Source organism: Hylaeus anthracinus, unplaced genomic scaffold (genome assembly GCF_026225885.1).
Source record: "Hylaeus anthracinus isolate JK02 unplaced genomic scaffold, UHH_iyHylAnth1.0_haploid 12002, whole genome shotgun sequence".
In the NCBI taxonomy this organism is placed as follows: domain Eukaryota; kingdom Metazoa; phylum Arthropoda; class Insecta; order Hymenoptera; family Colletidae; genus Hylaeus; species Hylaeus anthracinus.
The window spans coordinates 1,323,160-1,346,518 of NW_026534349.1; the positions used below are offsets into that span (position 1 = coordinate 1,323,160).

Below are 23,359 nucleotides of genomic sequence, written 5' to 3' on the forward strand. Positions count from 1 at the left end.
AGAGAGAGAGAGAGAGAGAGAGAGAGAGAGAGAGAGAGAGAGAGAGAAGGGGATAGAAGGAGAGAACCTAGAGTCGGTCCCAAGGGATACGTAGAGCTGTGCCATGGCCCGAGGCAGCTCGTCACCTGGGACAGCCTTATATCGGCGAGTACAGTCGCACCGAGAAAGTGCCATTGTACCTAAAGCCGTTTTCCTTGCTCTTGATCAAGAGCCATTCGAGAACAACCGCGGTTCGTGACTCGAAATGTTCTCTCGCGAGGGAATCCGCGCTGATAGATAATGGCCGGGAGGGATGAAAGGGTGCGCATCGTATTAACACGAGCTTCTTATGTCGTTCACCTGGATGGAAACGAAAGGACACGTCCTCTGTAACGACTCGTATATCTCGTCATCACAGGTGACGATTATCGTGATCATTATTAGTTAATAATAATCAATTTATTTTCCTACGTACTAAGTCTTACAATTTCAGTATATAAAAATACGAAAGAAATGACATGACTCTGACCTTCACCTTCTCGCATGACCCGTAATTTAGTCTCCTTTTGTGCCAATTCCTAAAAAAAATTGGAAAAAAAAGTAGCGCCCATCCCTACGATCTTCGCCTTCTCGTCCCGATGAGTAATTCATTTCCCTCCCACCGCTCCCCGAAAACACCAACGCTTCCCACGAACGAGTAGAAACATGCGAAACGAGCCAAATTCGAAAACGTGCCAGCCCCCGCTCCCGCCCCCGCCCCCCCTCCTCCTCCTCCTTCCCATGACTCCGTCAGACACGGATGTCCCACCTCGATACCTCACGGCACGTATTAATTAGAATTCGTGAAATAAAGTTAGCCAAGGACTCCGAGCGGAAGTAGCCCAAAGTTCTCGCGGCGGCGACGGCGGAATCCTCCGAAAGCTCCGCGAGAGCATCGAAGGAAAGCTTCATTAGCGGTTGCGATACCGGGAATACGTGGACGCGTCGGCGCAACAAGGACAAAGCTACGGAGCGACTGCGAAGGACAAAAATCCAAAGAGAAACAGAAAGGAGGTGGGGGCGAGAAGAGGAGGGAGGGGAGGGGGGGAGGGTGGTGGTGGTGGTGGAGAGCAGAGGGTCGGATAGCGAAACGAAATCGAGAGAAACGGAAAGACGGCAAAGTACACAGAAAGCGGGAACGAAGGGGGCGAGGAGGACGTTGAGGGAGGAAGAGAGGAGGAAAAAAGGAGGGTACGAGGAGGGTGGAAAGTGCGAAGAGGCAGCGGGGCCAGATCCCTCGGGACTCCGTGCTCTCCTCTGGCGCTGCCAGCACTCGGGAACGCGAAAGCGGAGAAAAGGGATGGGTGAGGGAGAAGGGAAGAGGGAGAACTAATCAGCTCGACGCATGCGCACTGGGCTGCTCCCGCGATCCCTCGGGATTCCCCTGGCATTCCCCATAATATACCCTCGCCCAACTCCCCTCGCGTGTTCTCCACCTCCTCTCCTCGTCCCTCGGCGCCCTCTTTACCTCCGCGTCCTCTTCCTCCCGTTACCTCTTGGATCCTACGTCGCAACACCACCGGCTACAGGGACTTTCTACCTTCCCGCGAAGAACCAAAGAACCTCACCCTTTGCTCGAGTCTTTTCAAATTTTCTATCGCTTCTTATTAACCCTTTGCGGTCGCTGCGTGCCCGACCAAGTAGAAACCTTGCTGCTACAGAGATGGCCAGAATTCTTATCCGGATAAACACCGCCGGTTACGAACAAAAGACGTGCAATTGTTTATTCCGTTAGTCGTTAAATCGAAATTCGGATATACGTAACCAGTCCCGTAAGTATTCGTACTCTCTCTATCTATTCAAAAAATTTGTCTGATTCAAACGATAGCTTTCATGTGTCCAAATCAATTTTCCATTATAAGTAACGAACGATCTTACGTATCACTCCAATAATATAGAAAAAGAACAAGACCTGTATCAACTATAAAATAAACTTATTTTTGTCCCCTTTACATTATTTATGATTTTTTTTTGTTTTTTTTTTCTTCTATACAATTTCGGCAGAGTGAAGTAACGTTATTATTTTTTGGAAGGTGAGGTATCAGTACTTATCGGTAATACTTAAAAGACAGTGCAGACGTTGCTTCTCAAACAGCTTTCGCATAATCTTCCTACCACCCTCTCGCTTTTCGTCACCCACCATCAGGTCGAAGGACCTTCCAACTTCTCCCACTGGGAGCTGCGATCCCCATTTTCTTAATGTCAGAGATTTCAATCCGTCACGGGACCGACTCGACAACTTTTTCGTTCAACCATTATCGGATTGCACTACGAACCTGTCCCAGCTGATAGTATCACTCGCACTATCAAAAAATCAACAGTAAAATGAAAGGATCAACGTTTTTTTTTATTTTTCTATTGACTTCTGGACAGTGCGAATGATTAATCCTTTATTATACATTGTGATCCTGAATTGGAAGCATTCCAAAAATTATTGTAAAATTCTGCGTGGTCCTACGGGGCTCGGTCATTTATCTTTCAGTTTGAATAGCGAATTATCAAGCCTTTCGATATTTAAATATTTTGTAGGTAGTTCTATATTAACAATAATAATTCTAATTCTATATTCTATAATAATCGAAAAATCGTGAAACTCTTGAAATAAAAAATCGAACCCAACAGCACTCAATCTACTTAAGAACCATACCCAAATTATCAGCACAAGGCAACCAGCTACAGGATGTTTGAAAAGTACCAACGACGAGCCTCACAGCCCGTTGAAATTGATTGAAAGAACAATCTGATTGTTCGGCAACGCGTTAATCCAGCGATCGTCAGCTTTTCTCAATTCCTCGAATCGTTTCCAAGCAAACAGTTTCCTATTCAGTTAGCTGAACGCGATCCTCGACGGCCCGAGGATCGTTTGTTGCCCGACAATATACGCGCGTCGCTAATTCCTAATTGGCTGCACCCGACTCGATGCGGTAAGGGGGATGAAGAAAACAAGGAAAAGAACGGATGCGCCAGGCGTGTTGTTCGAATAATCGAGACCCACCGAGGGCTGAGACTCGCGGCGACGACAACCCTTTTCCCGTTGGAAAAAGCTAGCAACAGCATCGCGCAGAAGCCATCCCCCTCGGTTGGATTCTTCTAGCGGTGGCCGCTGTAAGGCGTTAACCCATCCCCAACCCCCTCGTCACTCGACTACGCGACCTCCAGAGGATGAGACCGAGCCAATATTCCCAGGGTAATCATAATACACCGATCATATGCAACTGGAGAGGGGTGTGTACAGGCCGATCCACGAAAAGACTCACGTTTGGGGGGTTGATGAAACATGTTTACTATAACGAGTAAAAATTAATTTTCTGTTGTCAGATGTCTCGTAGTTGAAACTGATTGCAATTACTCAAGGGATACGTTTATAGACGTTTGACTCACGAATTATTGCTTAAAAAGATCGTACATTTTCTTTCTAAAACAACAAATTTAGTATCACGTTTTATTAGCAAAATAATAACCCAGACTACACATATGGATTAAATCTTGGCGGCCAAGGCGAAACGCTTCAAATTTCCCTGCCAGTGAACGAGTTAAACGTATCCCCAAAATCCCAAAAATATCTAATATATACTCGTGATTCCAGAACTCCCAGTGCTACTTCGTACGCAATTCAAACTATTCCTAGACCCTGACGAATGCCTCTTGTGGGGGACTAAAAAACGACGCTGGAAAATCCTGTAGCACTAACGGTTGCGTCATTTTATTCCGAGGTAATGAGCAGCGTCGGCGGAGGCCATGTATTAAAGAAACGAAGGAGCCTCGATGTTTTCAGGCGAACAGGTAGAGAGAGAGAGGAGAGGCATCGAGGCATCTCCCGTGGGAGACGGTTGCCTCCTCGGGGATACAACCTCGTTCCGAGCTCCTCCAAGCCGGTTTTACCTTGGAGTATAAAGCGCGCGCAAGTACACTTGGCGAAAGGTAACCTGAAATAATAATCGGCCGGTACAGGGAGGAAACGGATAAAAGTCGGATCTCGCTTCCTCCTCGAGGGAGGAAGAGGTCCTGCCTGCCGTCCGCCAAGGTACGAATCTTTCGTAGCTGGGCTCTTCCCGGTTACGTAACAACGACTCGCGAAATTTTATAGGGGCTCGGGAGAGATTGGTCTCGGGGAATCGTTAGACGAGATTACGCGAGAGGCTTCGTGAAACGCCAACCGAAGAAGCCTTCGGGGCTTTTAACGAGCTGGATACGTGTCTGGTAAATGCAACGTGTCAACGCGAGAGACTGGGTTTCTAGGCCTCTTCAAGATGTTTTCACTTGTTGGGTACCGTCAGACACGCCCTGAACATCACAGCAGGAACGAAATTTCAGGAACGCAATTTCTTAACCCTTTCGACTTGAATTTTTTCTGTTTCTATTCTATTTGCGTCAAATTCGTAGGCTGAGTGGATGACAAAATTGTAATTATTTACTATAAAACATTTGTCACGATGAACAAGTAAAAGTTTAACAATATATACTACTATAGTACATGCTATTACTTGCGATAGTATAGATTATATACTGTAATATACTATAGGAATTATATTACAAATTACTCAATTGTAAAATATAATTCGCATATAATTTTAAAATGTAAAAATATGTAATATATTTTAAGTTATATAAATGGGATAATTTCATGTAGCATTCATGTTCGATTAAAAAAAAAAAAAAAGTCATAAAACTCCTCTTTCGGAGAACCTTTTATGTTTCCTGGTTGATGCGTTCGGGATATTTTACAAACAATACTAACTTTTCGACGGTATAATTATACAATCATCCAGCTCGCGAAGGATGAATCCTCCGGGGGCGCTCGATTTCCGAAGAATATTATGCTCTGGGATGCATAAAGCTGTTCGTGGAAAATGTTCGTGCTCCGGGCGTTTATTCCGCACGCGAGCGTGAATCGATGTAATTCGTTTAATTGAGATTCACTGCGTATTTTCGAGGTTGCAACCGCGTCGAAAGTGGACAATTTTTCCGCTAATATCTGATTCATTGTTCCGTATGACGATTTTTTACCACTGTCAGAGATGAACGACGACGATTTTTCGAAGAGACCATATATGAAAACGTTGAGTGGGTAATTAATGAAAATTTCCAATGTTGAACGCGTTACTATAATTTCAGTGTATCGCGTACGGTATCGAAGGAATTAAAAAAACGAAAAAGAAGAATTACAATTAGAATTTCCTAAAATAGATAAGAAAATAAAAGCATAGAGATGAAGAGAGGAGTTGTAAGAGGATATTAGATGATGCACGAGGGGGAAAAACAATGCCAGCCCCGTATCGTTAAGATACTATTGTTCCTTGCCTGTACTTTAGCTACGATATATCGACATAATAAGCAGGGTCGGATCACCTTTGCCACCTGAGCCCCTATTACCATTCTGAAAGGAATTGCCACAGCTAGTACTTCTTCTCCCACCTATATGCTATGCACGATATGTGGAGAAATTTCGACTGGAAACAACCCTTCCATGAAATTTAATGCGACAACCGGAATGGAAAGGCAACATCGTTACATCCTACAATTTGGAAAACCAAACTTTGGTAATTGGTTATCTTGCACTGTTTATCATCGATCCACACTATTATCGGAAATTAGCAACTAGCTTGTGAAATGTATATAGGTAAATAGATATTCGGCATATTCTTGTTGTACGTTAGATTATAGAAAAACTTACAAAATGTATGTACGTATATTAGATATAAAATGCAAATGTAAAGTGTAAAAGTGTAAAATGTACTGTTAGAATTTTTTTTTTTTTTTTTTTTTTATTTTTTCCAATTTCGTGCTAGTTTAAATATTCGAATAACGATATTCCAATAAGAATATTTTAATAATGATATTCCAATAGGAATATACGAATAACGATATTCCAATAAGAATATTCAAATAATGATAAATCCCATCTCCAGCGAGTAAAACGTGTCCTCATCGGTCGTCGCGCGATTCGCGCGGCACCGTCGTATCCTTCGGGACGAAGGAATCCCATATTCATAGAGTCTAAGGTGGGTCTATGTTTCTTGAGTGTCTACGAACAATGACGGTGCGTCTGAACGCATTGTTGCGTCGCGGGTAGTGCAAGGCAACGTCCCGCGAGAACTGATAAAAGTAATGCACCAGAATGCAACGACTACACACGCCTCCCTCAATTCTTGCCCTATTGTTACGCGCATAACTACGGTTGCCTGGTTGCAATACTTCATTGTCCCGAGTATTCAAAGCCCATGCCGAGAGATTCGCGAAAGTAGATCTTCGAACAGACCAGAATGCAACCTGTGCGTTGATCTTTTAACTGGCCGAGAAACGAATACAGCACGCGAAACACATCGGGGAGGATCAGATTATTTCTTCGACGTTTCGAATCGGATACCACGGTGATTCTGTAACGTTCTCGTTGTATTCGCGCTCAAAGTATGCTCGAGTTCGGTGTTTTCCAAAATGGCGAGCGTGCAAGTATTTTTTTTAAATATTGATTTAGTATTCAATGAACTTGGAAAATATATATTTTTATTTCGTGAAATTCGATGTTTTGTATTTATTAATTCGAGAGTTTCCCTGGCACTTAATTTGACCAGAGGTTTTCTTTAATCAATCGATATGAATAAAAACAACGTTACCCTATAATTTCGAAGTGTACAATTATTGAATTATTTTACTCACCCTCGGAGTGAAGACTGAACGCACGCTGCAGCTCCTCCTCCTCCTCCTCATCCTCCTCTTCGTCGTCTGTAAAAAGAAATTGACCAGATTAAATTGTCTAATTGACACATATATATATAATATATATATTTCTTAGCATTGGCCAAAAGTAAAGACCTAAATGTATACATGCTTTAATTTCCATTATTATATTATGCATTCTAGGAAAGTTTAAATGAATACAATTTGGAAACACGCCTTACCAATTTAAATACAACAGAGCAAAAAAGAAAGACGTTCTTTTATGGTCTACAAAAAACATTTGTGTCCGTTAAAATCGACGAAAACTTGTGAAAGAGAAAAAAACGGTAAACCGAAAAAATTGGCCAGCAGATTTCCGTAAATATTTGATAACAGGCAAAGTATTTAGCAACACTCACGCTTAATTCCCGTTGTCCCATTATCCTGCTCGGCCGCCTCCAGGACATTCTGCTCGTTACCGTCGTCCCACTCTTCGTCTCCTGCGGAGGGACAAGCAACCATTAATTCCGTTTCATTTGCATATCACCGGCGAAGAATAAAATCTGTATTTCCCAAGAAAAACAACCAATAAAATTGTAATTCGAGCCCTGTGCGCGAAAGAGCCTCGCACTCCACGCGATATGAATATGGATTGCGGGTAACACAAAGAGACTCGTGGAACGATTAATAAGAAGCTTTTTGCGGACTATCGGCCAGTTACTGAACAAGATTTACGTATCAAACGTAACGACGCGAATAACTTTCGCGGAAGCGCTTCACCAAGAGTACCTACAAGGCAAAGCGAGGAGAATGTGGGCATAATTTAGAAGATGGAATAAGGATGACAAAAATTCTACTGGGTCGTGGTCTGATTGTTTCAGTTTTTCTTAGGATTCGATAAGAACCAATAAGTTTTGTATCGCATACGATAGGGAATATTTAAATAATTCATTATATACTTTGTGCGTGTTTAGTCTCAGAATAACATTTAAAATACAAATAAAAAACCAATTATTGGCTATTCTTAAATTAATAACAGTTACGTTTTGTTATTTCAATTTTGGTTTCCAAACATGACTTTCCTTTCCATTCATTTATTTTTCAATTTCTTTCGACGTGGTAAAACCTGCACTTGCGTTGAATTATAAAAATGCTATAAAAACTACGATTATTTAACAGGAACCATTAAGTTTTTAAGAATTTCATGTTTAAAATAGCACTACGATATGCACCCTTCTGCTACTACTGCTTTATAAGGCAGAGCTAGCAAAGAGGGTCAAAAACGTTCGAGACATAATAAGAATCGACCCTTTTCGACCCTCCTAATGATCTGCGCCACGCCTTAGAGGTTTTGGAAGGTGGCCTTATTAATTAAATAATAATTACAGTTAACCCGTACTTGGTTCAAACACGTGTCACACTACTCGTTCAACAACTACCTTCGAATTAAATAATAAAAATGTCCACTCATCATTTTTACCACCCAATTTTGCGTAAACCCTCGTTAAACCTTTTCCTCCACTTTCCAAACTCCAGACAATTCCGAAATCGTATCCACATATTATGGACCGCACTGTACTCGACTCGAACGCTTATCCTATCAGCGTTTCCTCTTTCGCAATCCAGAAAACCGGGTCCCATTTGGTGGAAGCTTGTTCGACCGGTGAAAACTCCATTCAGAACAAAGGGCACCTCGCTTCCGCGGAAAACGGCCACGGGAAGTTTTCGAATCGCGTCCAAAAGGTTCGCGATCGTAAAGTATCCTGGCTGTGGGCGAGGAACCGTTCGTCGCTGTATATCATCAAAAGCGAAACGACGAACCGTGTTTTCGGAATGAAATATACCCGGGGAGCGCACTGACGTGACTGCCGTACAGTAGGAGCCATCCGTTTGTCACGTGGGACCACAAAATTAAACTTAAAAAATTACACCGCTGTCCACGTGGCCAACAGGTCGTTTGTTATTTTGCATGCAACCACCTCCCATTCCCTCCAACTCTTCTCCCACTGTATTCTATCCTCTCTCTATCCTATCCTCTCTTTCTCTCCTTCCCGGTCACGAGATCGACAAACTTGCCACTTCGAGCGCGCGATTCTTTTCTCCTTCAGCTTTTAGATAAACGAGATCAGTCGATATACATATACGATTAATCATTGAGGGTTATTCTAGTAGAGAGCCGAGTAAAATATCCAAAGTTGGAATTTGAATCGTAAGATAGTCGAATACGTGGTTAAAGCAAATACACACATGTGTAAGTATCCCTCAAATGGTTAAAAACAAATAGTGCTGCCTAGGTAGCCTTATCAGTGAATCCACTAGACTGACTAAACTGAGAACGAGAGACACACCATTTCCACCTTCTGTCCTTTCTGAACCTTCTAACTTCGAAGAACACCTACATCGGTATCCAAAAGTCACACCTCCTCCAATCTCTAAAAATCCTCCTTCTCCAAACACAGTATAAAGCGTCTGACCGACAGAAATCTCCGCGAGCACCCTACACTTGTTATTCCGAACGATAACGAGCGCCTCCGCAAAAATTAGCTCCGAAGTTACGAAGAACCGTAAAGTATCCAACGAACAAGTTAGATACAAGACACCGATGCGCTCCTGGAGAGCATAGTAATCGGAAAAGTTTGACGAAGCTACCAGAGGAAAGTCCTGCGACCATGGAGTTTATCGGAAAGCCTCGAGACAGACAGAGAGACGATCATACTTCCCATGCAAGAGGCATTAGCCCGCAGACGAGAAACAACGAACGCATCGAACCAAGGGATGGAAGCTGGTCTTAAATATTCCAGAAGACATCAGGCCAAGGCACTGCTGGCAACCACCCTTCGATTGAACCTTCGCACCCTCCAACCCTGTCAACTGTCAAGGCTCCTGTCGAGCAACGCGCAGCCGACAATACCAGCAACTAATGGTTCGTCCATCATCGAGAACTCCTGCCAGGGAGGATTTTTCCGTTGGTCCTATCTTGTCTCGATAATTGCTGCTGAACTTTGGCCCCTTTCGAGGAACCGGTTATCTCTTTACTTTCGCTACGAAGAAACTCCTTTTTCGAGTACCGAAGGTAATGACTCTGGTTTATAGTAACTCACAATGTAGAGGAACAATTTCTACCCCGAAGTGAAGCAGCGAAGTCACTTCCTATGTTCTTTATGCTCTTTCCCTGGCCCTAAAAAGCCCTAGAATCCTTGATCCTCCGACTAATCGTCATCTTCATCCAACAGTCTACTCAATTCCTATCGCCCTCCACATCCGTAACTAACAACTGTCTCCCAATCTTCTCTCACCGAATGAGCCACGAAACTCTTGGATAAAATAGCGATCGAAGCAACCAAAATTAAGATCCAGAGTTCACGGGAAAGTTGGACTCGCAATTTCTCGGTCCATAGGGTTGAGATCCAGGGGAGGTGGGCATATCCCAGCACGCGGAATACCGAGTAACCGAGGCTGCTTCGTATGCATCTGGTTGCTCGCTGGGACTCGATCTATCGTAAATACTGTAAACAATTCGGCGGCGAGACAGAATAGCGCGGTCTGACAATAATCGTAAAGGTAAGGGGATTGGCTATCATCTCAGGCGGAGCTGGGCTCCACGTGTGGCTTCGTGCGCGTGTGCACCTGTGTTTACGTACGATATGAGCGTAAGAAGGCACCGTAATACTGTCTGGTCTTAGACGTAGAACAGCTCCGTGGACTGTTCGCCGACCAGGACGAAGATGGCGATGTAAGCTCTCGAAAATACAGGTCGCAATCTCGGCCCTCCTGGCGAAGGGGTCGTGGCCAACGTTAAACGGACGTATTATTATGACCCGCGTGCACCCTCGTCGGGGGATAACTGCATATTGCGGCTTAACCCCGGTAGCGGTTGTACTTTCGATAACGTCTTCGGATACATTCCCAACCGACGCGTGACAAAGGCGAACCGTAAAACTGCAGTCGGTTGCGGTGCTCAGACGACTTTTGATAACATCGATACATTTACGTTTGAAACTGACAATCTTGTATAGAAGAGTTAAACGGACCTTTAACATTCAGTTCTCTGACGATATGAAGCTCGAGTTCTACGTTGTACGAAGTTTCAGATTCGTCAAGAATTTTCTATGATCGGCTTTTAGTCTGTGTTTTAAGAGTATACGACACTAATTGTACAAAAAGGAGAGGTATTTTCAGGAAAAAACATGTTTTAACATGTTTTAACATCTTTAATATTCTAATTAAAGTTTCTTTTCCGTCTCGAAGAATAAATTCCATAATATGCTTCGGTAAACAAACTACGATTGTAATAATTTCGTTATCTTCCTACAAGCAACTCGAGTTCGTAATTTCGGGGTACAACCGCGAACAGAGTGAGCTGATCGCGAAAGCGTCGAAGGAAGAGGAACGACGAGCGCCGATTACCGGTTACGATAATCCCGCTAACGATATCTCTGGGGGATCGACAGGTCGCGAGATGGCCCGAGACGTCGATCCCGTAGGCTGGAGAGGAGCGGTTAGGAAGCCACCAGGGCTTCGAGTCATTAATCGATATGCCGTGAATAAAGGAGCGCCCTGCGGGTTATACGGAGCGACTGCTATCTCTGCTCCCCGGATGCAGCAGCCGTACGTCTTGGACTCGTGACAGGCAGCCAGACAGCCGAGCGAGCAGCCATCGGGAAGGGCTGCTCCGCTGCGGTAGACCTGGCTGCTGGGTGGCTGCTACAAGGGAAGTCGAGCTGATTCCCGCGGGAACCTAACCCGGCCAGCTCTGACGCGGGCTCAGACTCCCGCGGGACCCTCGCATCCACCGACGAATACCCTCTGGCTCCGACACGCTACCTGGAGCACACTCGGGATATTGCGGATAACTTTGGCGCCGCCATTCTGCCCGAAATATTTCTTCTGTCCAGCTGCTCGGAATCTTTTCGTTACTTCGATGAATTTTTACGATTTCGCGAGTTTTTACTCAAGTTTTACATCCGTTTCTGTGGCGAGAGTAATCGATTCCTATAGTCGGTATAGTGGTCTTTATGTAGGATCATATTTTCACGTAGATACCTACGCTTCGAATACCTTTTCCTTACGTAGTATTGCTTTGTGTATCATTGCTTTAAACACCATCCCTTTACGTATCTTCGCTTTAAGCATCTTCCCTTCCCGTATCTCGCACATAATTTGCGTGTCTCCGAGAACAAAAATCCCAAACCTCCCTTTGCGAAACCCTTTGTAAACGACATTTCACGTGACCCAACCTAACGCATCTGACCTTTTTATCGCATCTTCGAGCTCGCGAGTCGGCGAGACGCAACTGGTGCACGCGACACGTACAAAAGGTAGTCGTTGATTGCGATTCTCATAGCACGCGACGCACAATTCGCCGCAAAAGGGACGCCAAGTCGTGGGACGTCAACGCGTGGCCTCGCCTCAAAGGAATACCGCATCTCGGGAATGTCTAAGCCGCGGACCGTCTTCCCCGTCGTCTCTTCGCCATCCTGGGGGGTAGCTGCGCAGCCTTCCGCATGCCGGGCACTTTTAAAACAGTGCCGTCTCGAACGTCCCGACCACTTTATCTCGGCCTGTACATTGCTGCAACTCCGCTAATGTACTTGAGAAAATTTCATTTCTTTCTCCCAGGTGTGTAAATCAACAAGTACTTAAAAACCAGCATCGAGACACACCACTTATGGAAGTTTGACTGCCTTGCAATATTTCTTGAGAATATTTATTATCTAACTCGTGCATCCACTACACACTTCGCTGATATAAACGAATACGAGAAAAATATATATAATACTAAATCGAGCCTTCCTGTACAACGTTCAACCATTCTGCTCGAGAAATCAACTTTTAAACCGATTCAATGATTGACCATTTCACCCTAACGTCGACCAAATATACTATCTTCCTTCAAGTCTTCCTGAAGTACACGATAAAAATCGAAGCAACAGGATAGTTGTTAATCCGCTATTAAAAATTTGAGAATTGTAAAGCTCCTTTCGTGAACCCTATATTTAAAAAAAAAAAAAAAAAAAAAAGGCGTCGCGTTAACAATTTTCCAAGAGTACAGGGAAAATTGGTGAAAAATGGACGCGACGAGAACCATTTCCATCGAAATCCGTGAAATTTGACGAATTTGGAGCGACGACAGGCGCCCGCGGTACCAGTTAGCTCGCGGAGATATGATTATTTCGCGGACGAGTGACGAGCAGAAGTAGCCCAAAAGCCGACAGCGCAAACAGATGGGCCTCCATTAACGCAATTACGAACGGTTCCGATGCACCTACGGATCGTCCACGTTATGACGGGCATTGGAATCCATTAATACAGCTTCGGTTGCGCCCAGGTTCATTATCGTGCATTAATTAGCGACACCCTATATCACCTATGCTCGCAATGCTATCGGCCAGGCTTGCTATTTCGTGGCTAACCGCCTGTTCGTGATGTGTTCTGTGTGCGTCGGTGGTGGTGGCTGCTGATCCGATAGGACGACATCGAATTGCTTTCGCCGGAAACGCGCGATTTCTGCCCCGCTCTCTCTGTTCCTTCAGCAACGAAATTATGGTCCCGCGTGCGCGCCTGGACCGAACTCGATCAGCGATTCGCAATTTTCGTCGACAAACCAACCCCGCGACAAAAACCATCACCCTCGATTCGACGCCACTGCGTGCAGCTTCGAAATGCTGTTCCAGGATTTCGAGGGATCGCGATTAAACATTTTCTTCAAGTTGGATGGCTAACGGGATCTTTCTAACATCTTTTAAATGGGAGAAATCACTTTAGAGGGCCGAGTATTATGTAAGGAATTTGGAGTATTTTCTTTACGGAGAAGAAATTATAAAAGGTTTTTCAACTATCGAAAAGTATTATTTGAAAGCCAAAGAAACACAATTCTTTATCCACGATCGCGACGATGTCGAGCAGGAACTTCTCACCGTGACTTTTTCAATAAATATTCGTCATTAGTATTCGACATTACATAGGAATATTCGCGTGTCTCTGATCGTATGAACGTAAACATTATAATCGAGGAAGCAGGACGCAACGAGCCGAATCACTGCGCATTATGCTTCAGGGTCGTGATTGTAATTTGCGTCTCTCGCGTGAATGCATAATAATAATCTCTTAATTAACACACCGATTTCAACCATTATTAACAGCTTTCATTCGACGATCGAGGATTTTCTATTATTTTGGATCGTTTAATTCTTTATGACTGAGGACACTCGTACCTCATCCTTCCTATTTAAAGGAATTCCAATTCTTTGATATCATCTATCAATATTATTCAAAGCTTTGTGATTTTATCCAGAAAGGAAAATATCTGCTCGGTCCACTCGTATTTAAATGCATAATACGCCTAATTTAGTTTATTATGCCCACACATATATATTTTGGATTTTACTGCTTTACGATACTTTTTTAGCAAAGTTCATTCTCTAACTCTAACGCTAATATAAAAGAATCGAAAAAGAAAAAGAAAACCACTTCGCCCAATAAAAATCCACAAATCGACCCTTCCCTTACAGCGTCCAACCGACACAATTTTTCTGCTCCAAAATTTCACATCCGGACCAATTCAACGACCGACCGCTTCACCCTAATCGATTAATACAAAATGACTGAAGAAACATCGTATCGTCCAGCAGCACGAGTGGTACAATGTAAATTTCCAGCTAACGATTTTAATCCCTTTAATCGCGGCTTCTCTAAAACTTAATCCGCTATTAGTTTTTGCAGTGACAGCCCTAATTCCAGTCCCCCCGTGGTTATAGTGATTATAATGCAACTTCTAACTAGGATTAAGTTTGCGGCTTTTCGTTAAATTATTATACGACGCGGGGTTACGTGATACGCGCTCGCAGCTGAAAAGGAGACGATTCTTTGGGAAAATATAAGTCGAGGACGCGGAATGAGCCTTCCCCGTTCTCTACGCCGAATAATTCTCGGTGGACCATCCCGCAAGACCGACAGCTTGGTTTTCATTATTCATTCAAACTCGATACTTCGGGGCAACATACCACTGGCAACCGAAAACGAGAACTTTCTCGAGAATTTACTCAAGAAAAATTATCGAATGGATGTAGTATGTTTTTTTTTTTTTTTTTTCATTGGAAAGGTTATACGCCGTGGACTATTTAACAAAATTATTCTTTTGGACTCGTCGAACACGAAACCTTAGGATTTCTATTAGAAACCGTCATCAAGACATCGAGGTTTTTTTTTTAAAGCACAGCTTTATTTTTTATCCCCATACTCTTGCCCCCAAAAAATTCTCAAATATCTTCGAAACTAGCCCAAAAAAGAGCGTCCATTCAACAAGTAGTCTAATTACTTCTAAACACTTTTTGAACCCTATTTTCCTCCGGAAATCATCTCTCCGATAATACCCCCGCTAGAGCTCCCAAGCACCAGGTGTTTTACGGTTCACGATTCCCGCGGAATTCGCGCGACGCGTGTGACGCGTAACGGACGCCGGTGTATCTCGACGCGATGACAAAAAGAGGACGAAGAAAACGGTAGGAAATAGCTCCGCGGAAGGAAGAAAACGACCCGCGGACGGGGCAGAACGTCGGACGAAAAGGGAGCGAGACGGGTGAAATCAAAAATATAAATAAATAAATAAATAAATAAAAAGAAAGATAGAGAAAAAAAGAGATTGGAAAAAAAGACGTTGCAAAGGGCAGAAAGAGGAAGAAGGTGGGAAAATAGCAAAGGCGAGAAGAGGAAGGGAGCAGCGCGACCAGAATTGGATAGGATAGGAGAACTGGTGATTACAGAGGCCGGGAATTCCGTGGGGAGAGGCACCAGTCCCGCGGGTTTCCACCTAATTCCATCCTGGCTGACTACTGACTCTGTCTCCCTCTTTCCATCTTCATCCTCCCAACTCTCGTCCATCCTACTGCGAGACCTACTCTACAGGGTGTTCCGCTGGAAACAGGCCACTTTAACGTCTTCCCTTTTCTAAACCTTCTCTTCCTTATTCGATTACCCAAGCCGTTTGTACAAACGGACCTTTACGATTTTGTTTTTGCTAATAACGAAAGTCGCGACGGACATTTGAAGCTTTATCCGCCTAGAGCTCATTGGCTCGAACATTTATCACGTTGACTGGCAGACTAGGATGCTAAATCGGTCGTGTAGGAAAAGCGGTCAACTGTAGATCGAAGGATCGTGCGTTCGAATCGATTGGACTCCTGCGCTATCCTCCGAACGATCTAATCAATTTCAGCCTCAAAACAGGCAAAAAAAAGAAAAAAAAAATTAAATTTCCACTCGACTTTCTTTCATTCGGCAAACCACTTTCTCTCACCTTTCCGCGACACGTCCACCTCCCCGACTCGATTTCACCCTGTTACGTACGTTTTCTCTCCTCCCGCGCTCACGTGACCGTCCCTCTCCGTCCCGCTCTCGCTCCGTCCCTCTCGTTATCCCGATCATCCAGGAAACACGTATGCTCGCGTCCCGGTCGGATCGTCGTTCGAGCGAGGGCAACGCTTGCGCCTTTGTGTTCACCCTATTGTGACGCGATGTTCTCACCTTCCTCCGTACCCTCCGCGTACACCATCGCCCCTCGTCGCGTTTTTTATCCTCCTTCGCAAACACCTGTGCCCCGAAAACTAATCGAAGGCGATACATAGCCGCGGACCGGAGCCCTTTCATTTGCGGAGTACGGAGGGGCGGATCACGCTAATCGACTCGCGGCACGCGCTCCCTCGGACAAAATGGTGACATTGAATTCCACTCGGCGAACACAGGTCGCGGGAACTCGACGTAGTTGTAATCAACCCTTTGCACTCGTGTCCCTTCCATATTACCGGGGGGTGGAAAATGTTTTTTTTTTTTCTTGCCGGGGTACTCTTTTTTCTCTGGGTCGACCAAACAGACTGTTTTGGTGAGATTCTTATCGGTTCCGATATTTAAAATATTTCTAGCGAATTGTATCGGGAACATTGTAAAATTAACGACGTTATCGTTGTTTATGGCATAGGTCGTACTGTAGGGATGATTGGACACGATACTTTAAGGGGGTAGTATTTCATCTTGGGTCAAGTAAATAGATTTTTTCGTTGATATTCTTGTTAGCCGAGGACTTCTATATATTTTTTACCGAAGAATATTAACAAAATGTAAGAATGATCAAAGTTATAACCGTTTATGTCATAGGTCATCCTCAACAACTAATTGAGATATACAGACATATTAAGTATGAAATAAGTTCTGATTTTTAACGGAATTCAAAAAGGAGGAGCATGGTCTGAATAGAAACGTTACCAAGACATGTGTAATGTCAATGAAACCACTAACATCGCCTTTTTATAAATATTTATTACAAAACGTTCCCGCTGGTCAATTTAAATAAGAGTTACCGGCAATGAGCACGTATATTTTCAAAAACTTGCGCAAGTCCCATTTACGTTATATTAAACGTCCCCGTGAAAAGACCAAAATAATATTTGCATACATTTACGAAAATAATTCTCTTCGAGAAGCACTTTTCTTGGTTCAGCCTCGACCTCAAGGTCTCGATAGCCTTCGTTTCATTTGCACGTGTCGCGACAGTCAGCGATGAATTCGCAAACAGTGGTGCACGTGGGAGAATTAAACATTTTTAAGCATCGAAACTTTCTCATAAGTATACAATTAAACCAATGTTATCCAATGAAAGGAGGAAATTTTTTGGTTTTGAAAAATTTATGTCGACCCTCAGCCGACATACGATCGCAAAGGACTAAGCTACGATGGAAAATGTATCCAAAAGCAAGTCATCGTGTTCGCTAAAAGAAAATTGGAGATCTAATTTTATATTCTTGTGTAAATGTATGATGAAATTTTTAGCAAAAATAGTTTTTCTAATATTCATGTGTTAATTTAGACTGGACGCCTAATCTCTGTATATTGTCATTAGATGTATCAAAAGTTTTGTTTATTTCCTCTTTAATTGTACACTTATAAAAAAGTTTCGATGGCTGAAAATTGACCACTGTAAGTACACAATTAACACTTTACCGAGAACTAGCGTTTAGAACATACAATTAAACGATATTATTTATTTTCAAAACATTAGTATCGTGCAATATTTATTTTATCTACTAGGATCGTTTTCTAATTAATATTTATATAATTTTCCATTATCCATATAACGGTGAGAGCACACGATACTAACTCAGTGATAAATAAAATATTGGTTGCCATAACAAAAAGTCGATTAATAAACCTACTAGTCGGTAAAGTGTTAATAGGTTCCCGTAGGTAAATATTAGGAATTAAACATCCCATAACTAAGCTCCCGATAGATAAAGTGTTGAAACAGTACAGTCGGTAACCCTACTCACACGGCAACCATCACAAATTTTGGTAAAGTCAACATACGTCGATCGTCACGTCTGATATCAGACAGAATTGTTACTCACGTTTGAGAGATCGCGGTTTCGCCTGCTTCCTTCTAGACATAGCAACGTGGAGCGTCACTTCGACAATCGGATCGTAACTGATAGATCAGCAAGAAACAATTCAGTCACATTTCGCACTTCCTCGGAACTCGATCCGTTCGCGCACCAAAACAGTGCCTTTCAGAAAACTGCACACGTCGACGAAAAACAAACAGCCTTTTTCGAAGACTTGCATCGTTCAACGAAACTCGATTGCGAACAAAGTAACCGCGACGAGAACAAACATCGCGCCAATTCGAACAAGTAATAAGTTTCTAGTTATGTAAGTAACCATTACAGCGAAAAATAATTTCTTGGGAAAGAATGCGTGTTCACGCGAGACGATTTGATCGCGCGAACGAATAAATGTCGAGAAAAACGCGACGAAAAATTTCATTGAAAACGGTCGTTCATGTAACGGAAACCACGTGGTCCCGTCGTGGACCGAGAAGTGGGTATAACGTGAGGACGGTACCACCGATGAGCAAACAACTAACGCGCTCGAGAGTCGCGCAACGAATGACTGCGTATCTGATACCGCAACAAGGCTAGCGCAGAGAACCACTGGGACGGCATTGCGCACGCGTGATATCCGCTGATAACAGCCCTGCGCAATACCCTGTCCCTTTGGTATAGAGCAGCGGTTCGTAACTGTACAATACTATACTAGCCTAAGACAAGTATGCTGTCTTTTTTGTCGATTAGGACCTGAGTCTTACGACACTATTGGAAACTGGAAAATATGGAGTAAAATACTCAGGGCTTGAACACATTTCAAAGTACATCATGATTTACTTCGATTTTGGCAAATAAATATTGACTTAATTATTACTTATTATTATGACTTAACTATTTTGTACAAGCTTTTGAAGTGTATTGAAAAAATGATTAAAATTTCAGTTTCAATGTTAAAAATATCTATAACTATCACTTGCAAAAGTATTAATCGATGATTAAATGCAGTTACTATTTATATTTATAGCAAATATTTTTAAATAATACCAGTTTAAAGAGATTCAAGTGCGGGATATTTTACCTTAGTATGTATGTATGTATGTGGCAAACTTACCGATCGCAGTTTGAAATCGAGTAGTCTACATCTGCCTTGTCGATAAAACATCGTAGTGACTCTGCTGGGCTCGCGAACGCAAGGGACGAGATACGAATTTGTAAAGTAGCACAAAATATAATGAATTTCTGCAATTATAATTCTAGGGATATAACTTTAAAACGGAAAGAATGCATTTGAAACTATTGAAAGTTTTTGATAACTTTTAAACTATCGATGATAAAATTTTAGACTACATATGAATGTTCGTTTATATTATATAATTAGTGGGGCTAATTAAATAAAGAGTACGTAGATACTCATATTTATCACATTTTTTTTAAATTAATACAAAAGACAATAAAAATATAAACGAATATATTACCTTTTCGTTTGAATAAGTTGCAAGTTCTACCACAACTCTTGAAATCCCGCGCGAATTAGACAGAATCCATCATGGCGTCGAAGCCACCCTCGCATTTGAATTTCAATCATCAAACCTGTAACAGAGGAAGACAGCTAGCTGAAGACATGTTTGCTCATACAAATCCTCCTATATTATAAACAAAAGAACAACTGAGCTCGAAATAATTCCCGAAAGATTGTAATTTAATTTAAGGAAGAATTATTAATTGACATCGAATGGAGAAAAAGGCCGCGAACCGGTTGAACTTCTCCCATTATACTGATTGAATTTATAGGTAAAATTCTATCAATAATGATTCAAAGTACCAAAAAAGAGTAAATGAGAGTAATATTAGCAGTTAGAAACGATTTGATAGTAATAGGTAGAAGATAAATACTTAATTAATTGCGAAATACTCGATACGTCTTAACACGTCAATTTCCACAGAACGAATGACGATGAATGGCGACCTCCCACGACTAGGACCCGAATGGACCCGAATGGACCCGAATGGACCCGACTGGACCCGAATCTCGCGCCACTAAACGGAGAGTGGGGAAAAAACTACAACTTCTCGTTAAAATTTGAATTTTCAAAAATATATGGAATAACATTGTCAATGCGTATTTGTAAAAGGAAAAAAGTATCAGGTCGACGTTTAATTTCCCAATAATTTATCACACTTTTATGGTGCCACGTATTATACGCCATCAGTTATTCCATACATCTCAAAGATTAAACCTTAATAAATACCTTGATTTTACAGCAATACTACTAATATTCAATGTGTAAATGTATTTGTTTAATTATTAACTGTAGTGGGCAAGATTCGCGAATTAATGGTCCTTATGTACTTCGATACTTTGAATAAGTTTCCCAGAGTCACCGTCCTGGTTCCTGGTGATTCACCAAGTCATTTCTCACTGGGTCGATAAATCCGTTTCTGAAATACACTTTTGTATGATGGTAATCTTACTCAGTAAAACTAGAATAAATTAGTACGAATATACCTTAGTCAGGAATCCATTAGGAGGCTTCAATACAAGAACACCAACGTCAAAGATTCCGACAACAGTTTCGTCTCTATAAAACTATTGTATGAATTGTGTCTACAGTTGCTTGTTATGACAGTTCATTATTTGCTTTTATTTTGTTTCAGTTTCAGTGTGATTAAATTATGAACTTTGCTCGAATTATTCAACCTTCTTAATAATTTACCAATTGTTTGTAAATCGAAAGTACTCGTTACCCTTGTCGAAGTCTTTGTTAAGATTTCCTTAAAACAGGTTAGAACGTACGCACTTGACAGTAAGAAGTATGTGAGTGGCTGAAAAAAATATTTTTGCGTTGTATCAACATTGTTTGCTTACGAAATACAGATTTGATCCCTGACTTTTGAATTCACAGACAAAACATGGTCTTCCTGGAACGAATCCCAGATCAAATTGGATATTTAATTTTGACAGAGGATGGTGCTGTATTAACGGTAATTTTTGTATGCCGTTAGAAAAATTGTTACATACATTAGCCTTTCCATAAAATTACACAAGTAATAAATACTACTGTATTGTTTTAGTCTGGAGGTGAACTGGAAAATGATGAAAAAATTGCAAACATTATCGTAGGTTTAGTCACATTAACTAATAAAATTGATCCCAAAGGATTTCCCAGCAATGAAACTTTCGATAAGATTTCCATAACATATTCTGACCACTGTTACATCATTTGTCTTTCAAATAAAAAGATTCATGTAGTAAAGAAGAGATTAGTGTCTGCCACTACTACAAGTATGGAACAGCAACCTCTTGTTGATCTATAAATAAAAATATTGCAGAACTGTATCAAAATAAGATTATTTATAAATATACGAATATGAAGTAAATTTCTATACTCAAAGTGTACTCTCTAAAATAACCCAAAACGACGAAAAAATAAAATACATATACATGTTAGTAATTGATAACTTCCGAATGGAAAGAAAGGGGAACCTGAAATCTAAAAAAGGTACAACTTCTAGTTAACAATGCCAAAAATTTCTATGAAATAAGGAATTACATACTTTCGCTTGTTACATCACTACGAACGTTAAATCATCGTATATAAATATGATACATTATGTTTACTAAACAAAACAGTAAAAATTGTATTAATTAGATACATAAATTACAGTATATTACATATTTTTTTTACAAATAGAAAAGACTATGAATCATTATCTGTATCGGAACTATCGTAGGTAACCAGCGACGTACTTAATGTACTAGTGGCTGTTTTTGATGTTGAAGGTGCTTGGTTCAACTCTGGTAGCTTTGGTGTTTGATTTTTCTGTTTCTTGACATCGTTGATCGATGTAGAATGTAATGATTTTCTTGACTTATTTCTGTAGCGCACAATGGAAACCAGTCGCTTCAAAGGATTGTGTCCATTTTTTTTTATGTCTGAAATATAAAAAAAACAAATATTGTAATAATTTGCCAAAATAAACGTGAATACAAATTTTTTAAAAGTTTATTATCCAAATCGCTATACCTTTTTTATGCATTAGTAACTTAGCCAACTTCACGTCATCTTCGTGTTCATTTACTAGATCGATATTTAAGCCACTTTTTTTAAGCAACATATGATCAATACCTTGCTTTTTCTGTAATTCCTTTTTCCTCGTCTAGAAGGCAATAGATAGATCATTATTAACAACTATGACAATATAGAATAATTATGTATAACAAAGAATCATACTCTAAATGCTGAGCGCAGTGCACAATTTGAAGTATAATCATCTTTCCATGTAGCTTCTTTCAATGCTATTGCACTTTCCAAGGAAGGGTCGCGCGACTTTGCTACTTTTTTGTCTTCTAGCCCATGTTCTAATTTATACATTGCATCATCGTACAGTCTACAAGATACTTCCTTTGTTTCTGGTACAACTTGCTCATTTTCTTTAGGATCCCATCGATTTTCTTGACGTCTTGCGCCACTTACTATCACGTAGTCTAAATTCTGAGAAACAAAATATGTTCATTAAATTCTGTTCAATTAAAAGTCATGAATTACTTATAAAAGAAATCTTACTGCAGGATCAGTTTTTATCTCAAAATGATTATCACAGAGATGACATTTCATGCGAAACTGATAAAGAGGTGTGCTGTAATACATTCCAATCTTTTTCTTCTCTGCATTGTAACGAACACCCATTCCTATATGATTTCCACATCCTTCACACCATATATTATATGGCATCTCAAATCTAATAATAAGGATACCCATGTGAAGTTTACGTGCTCTCTCACGTAATGCATGGGTACCAAGAAATTTATTGAGTCCACCAATACGCGGATCATAATCCGGTGGATAGTACAAGTTTGTTCCTTTACGTTCCCCCATTGTTCTATAAAACTAAATAAACTAATGAATATAGAATGTAATATACAGTACAAAATTTTTACGAAACTAACCTATTAATACGTACATCAACAGTTTAGTATTTGTATGCGATACCTTGTTCCTTCTTCTGTATTTTTTAAGCAGATTTTCTTCTTTTTTACATAAAAGAAAATAAAACTTCTTTTAGTTGTTTAAAGAATCTAACCTCACTTGATCAGGTGATCAGACCTGGCATTTGGTTGTCACAAAAATGCGATAAATCTACCATGCTACCGGCATGCCATCTATCGAACTATTGGCAAGCTCCTCTTTTTAAATCTCAATCTCAGATTCCTTCTAATCTATTCTTATATTTTAAAATAATCTTGTCAAATCTAGCAGGTAATTTTAAATAAACTATTACGGACTTATTAACTAAAAACTTTTTCAATTAAT

General features: G+C 41.2%; 3 protein-coding genes across 6 annotated transcripts in view; 1 reads left to right on the top strand and 2 right to left on the bottom strand.

Annotated features, from left to right (window-relative positions):
• LOC128891819 (zinc finger protein 423) overlaps positions 1-18,749 on the bottom strand; it is an 83,689-nt gene extending 64,940 nt beyond the window's left edge. The window contains exons 1-3 of the mRNA XM_054151649.1: positions 18,072-18,749; positions 7,095-7,175; positions 6,676-6,741 (exon numbers count right to left, since the gene is read on the bottom strand). Of these exons, the coding sequence (XP_054007624.1) occupies positions 6,676-6,741; positions 7,095-7,175; positions 18,072-18,111 (187 nt within the window). The 5' untranslated portion in view covers positions 18,112-18,749. The remainder of the gene's footprint in view (positions 1-6,675; positions 6,742-7,094; positions 7,176-18,071) is intronic.
• Positions 18,750-20,566: 1,817 nt separating this feature from the next.
• LOC128891833 (ragulator complex protein LAMTOR4 homolog) lies at positions 20,567-21,433 on the top strand. Of its 4 annotated transcripts, none has more exons than XM_054151685.1 (3): positions 20,567-20,858; positions 20,951-21,029; positions 21,120-21,433. In XM_054151685.1, exons 2-3 carry the CDS (start codon positions 20,958-20,960, stop codon positions 21,360-21,362), a joined length of 315 nt encoding a protein of 104 aa, XP_054007660.1. In that variant the 5' UTR covers positions 20,567-20,858; positions 20,951-20,957; the 3' UTR covers positions 21,363-21,433. The 4 variants fall into 4 exon arrangements, with proteins under 4 accessions (XP_054007660.1, XP_054007661.1, XP_054007659.1 ...); XM_054151686.1 differs by having other exon boundaries at positions 20,568-20,837; XM_054151684.1 differs by having other exon boundaries at positions 20,571-20,829.
• Positions 21,434-21,451: 18 nt separating this feature from the next.
• LOC128891830 (coiled-coil domain-containing protein 130 homolog) lies at positions 21,452-23,335 on the bottom strand. The gene is made up of 5 exons (XM_054151673.1): positions 23,010-23,335; positions 22,613-22,936; positions 22,280-22,540; positions 22,073-22,205; positions 21,452-21,981 (listed from the first exon to the last, which is right to left on the bottom strand). Exons 2-5 carry the CDS (start codon positions 22,922-22,924, stop codon positions 21,746-21,748), a joined length of 942 nt encoding a protein of 313 aa, XP_054007648.1. The 5' UTR covers positions 22,925-22,936; positions 23,010-23,335; the 3' UTR covers positions 21,452-21,745.
• Positions 23,336-23,359: the final 24 nt, after the last annotated feature.

Bases quoted from the DNA above. Each gene is read 5' to 3' on its own strand.
- LOC128891830 (XM_054151673.1), bottom strand. From the start codon at position 22,924: ATGGGGGAACGTAAAGGAACAAACTTGTACTATCCACCGGATTATGAT. The intron at 22,541-22,612 runs GTAAGATTTCTT...TTTGTTTCTCAG, and splicing joins AGATAAAAACTGATCCTGCA to AATTTAGACTACGTGATAGT. The intron at 21,982-22,072 runs GTATAGCGATTT...TTTATATTTCAG, and splicing joins GTTACTAATGCATAAAAAAG to ACATAAAAAAAAATGGACAC.
- LOC128891833 (XM_054151685.1), top strand. From the start codon at position 20,958: ATGGTCTTCCTGGAACGAATCCCAGATCAAATTGGATATTTAATTTTG. The intron at 21,030-21,119 runs GTAATTTTTGTA...GTATTGTTTTAG, and splicing joins AGGATGGTGCTGTATTAACG to TCTGGAGGTGAACTGGAAAA.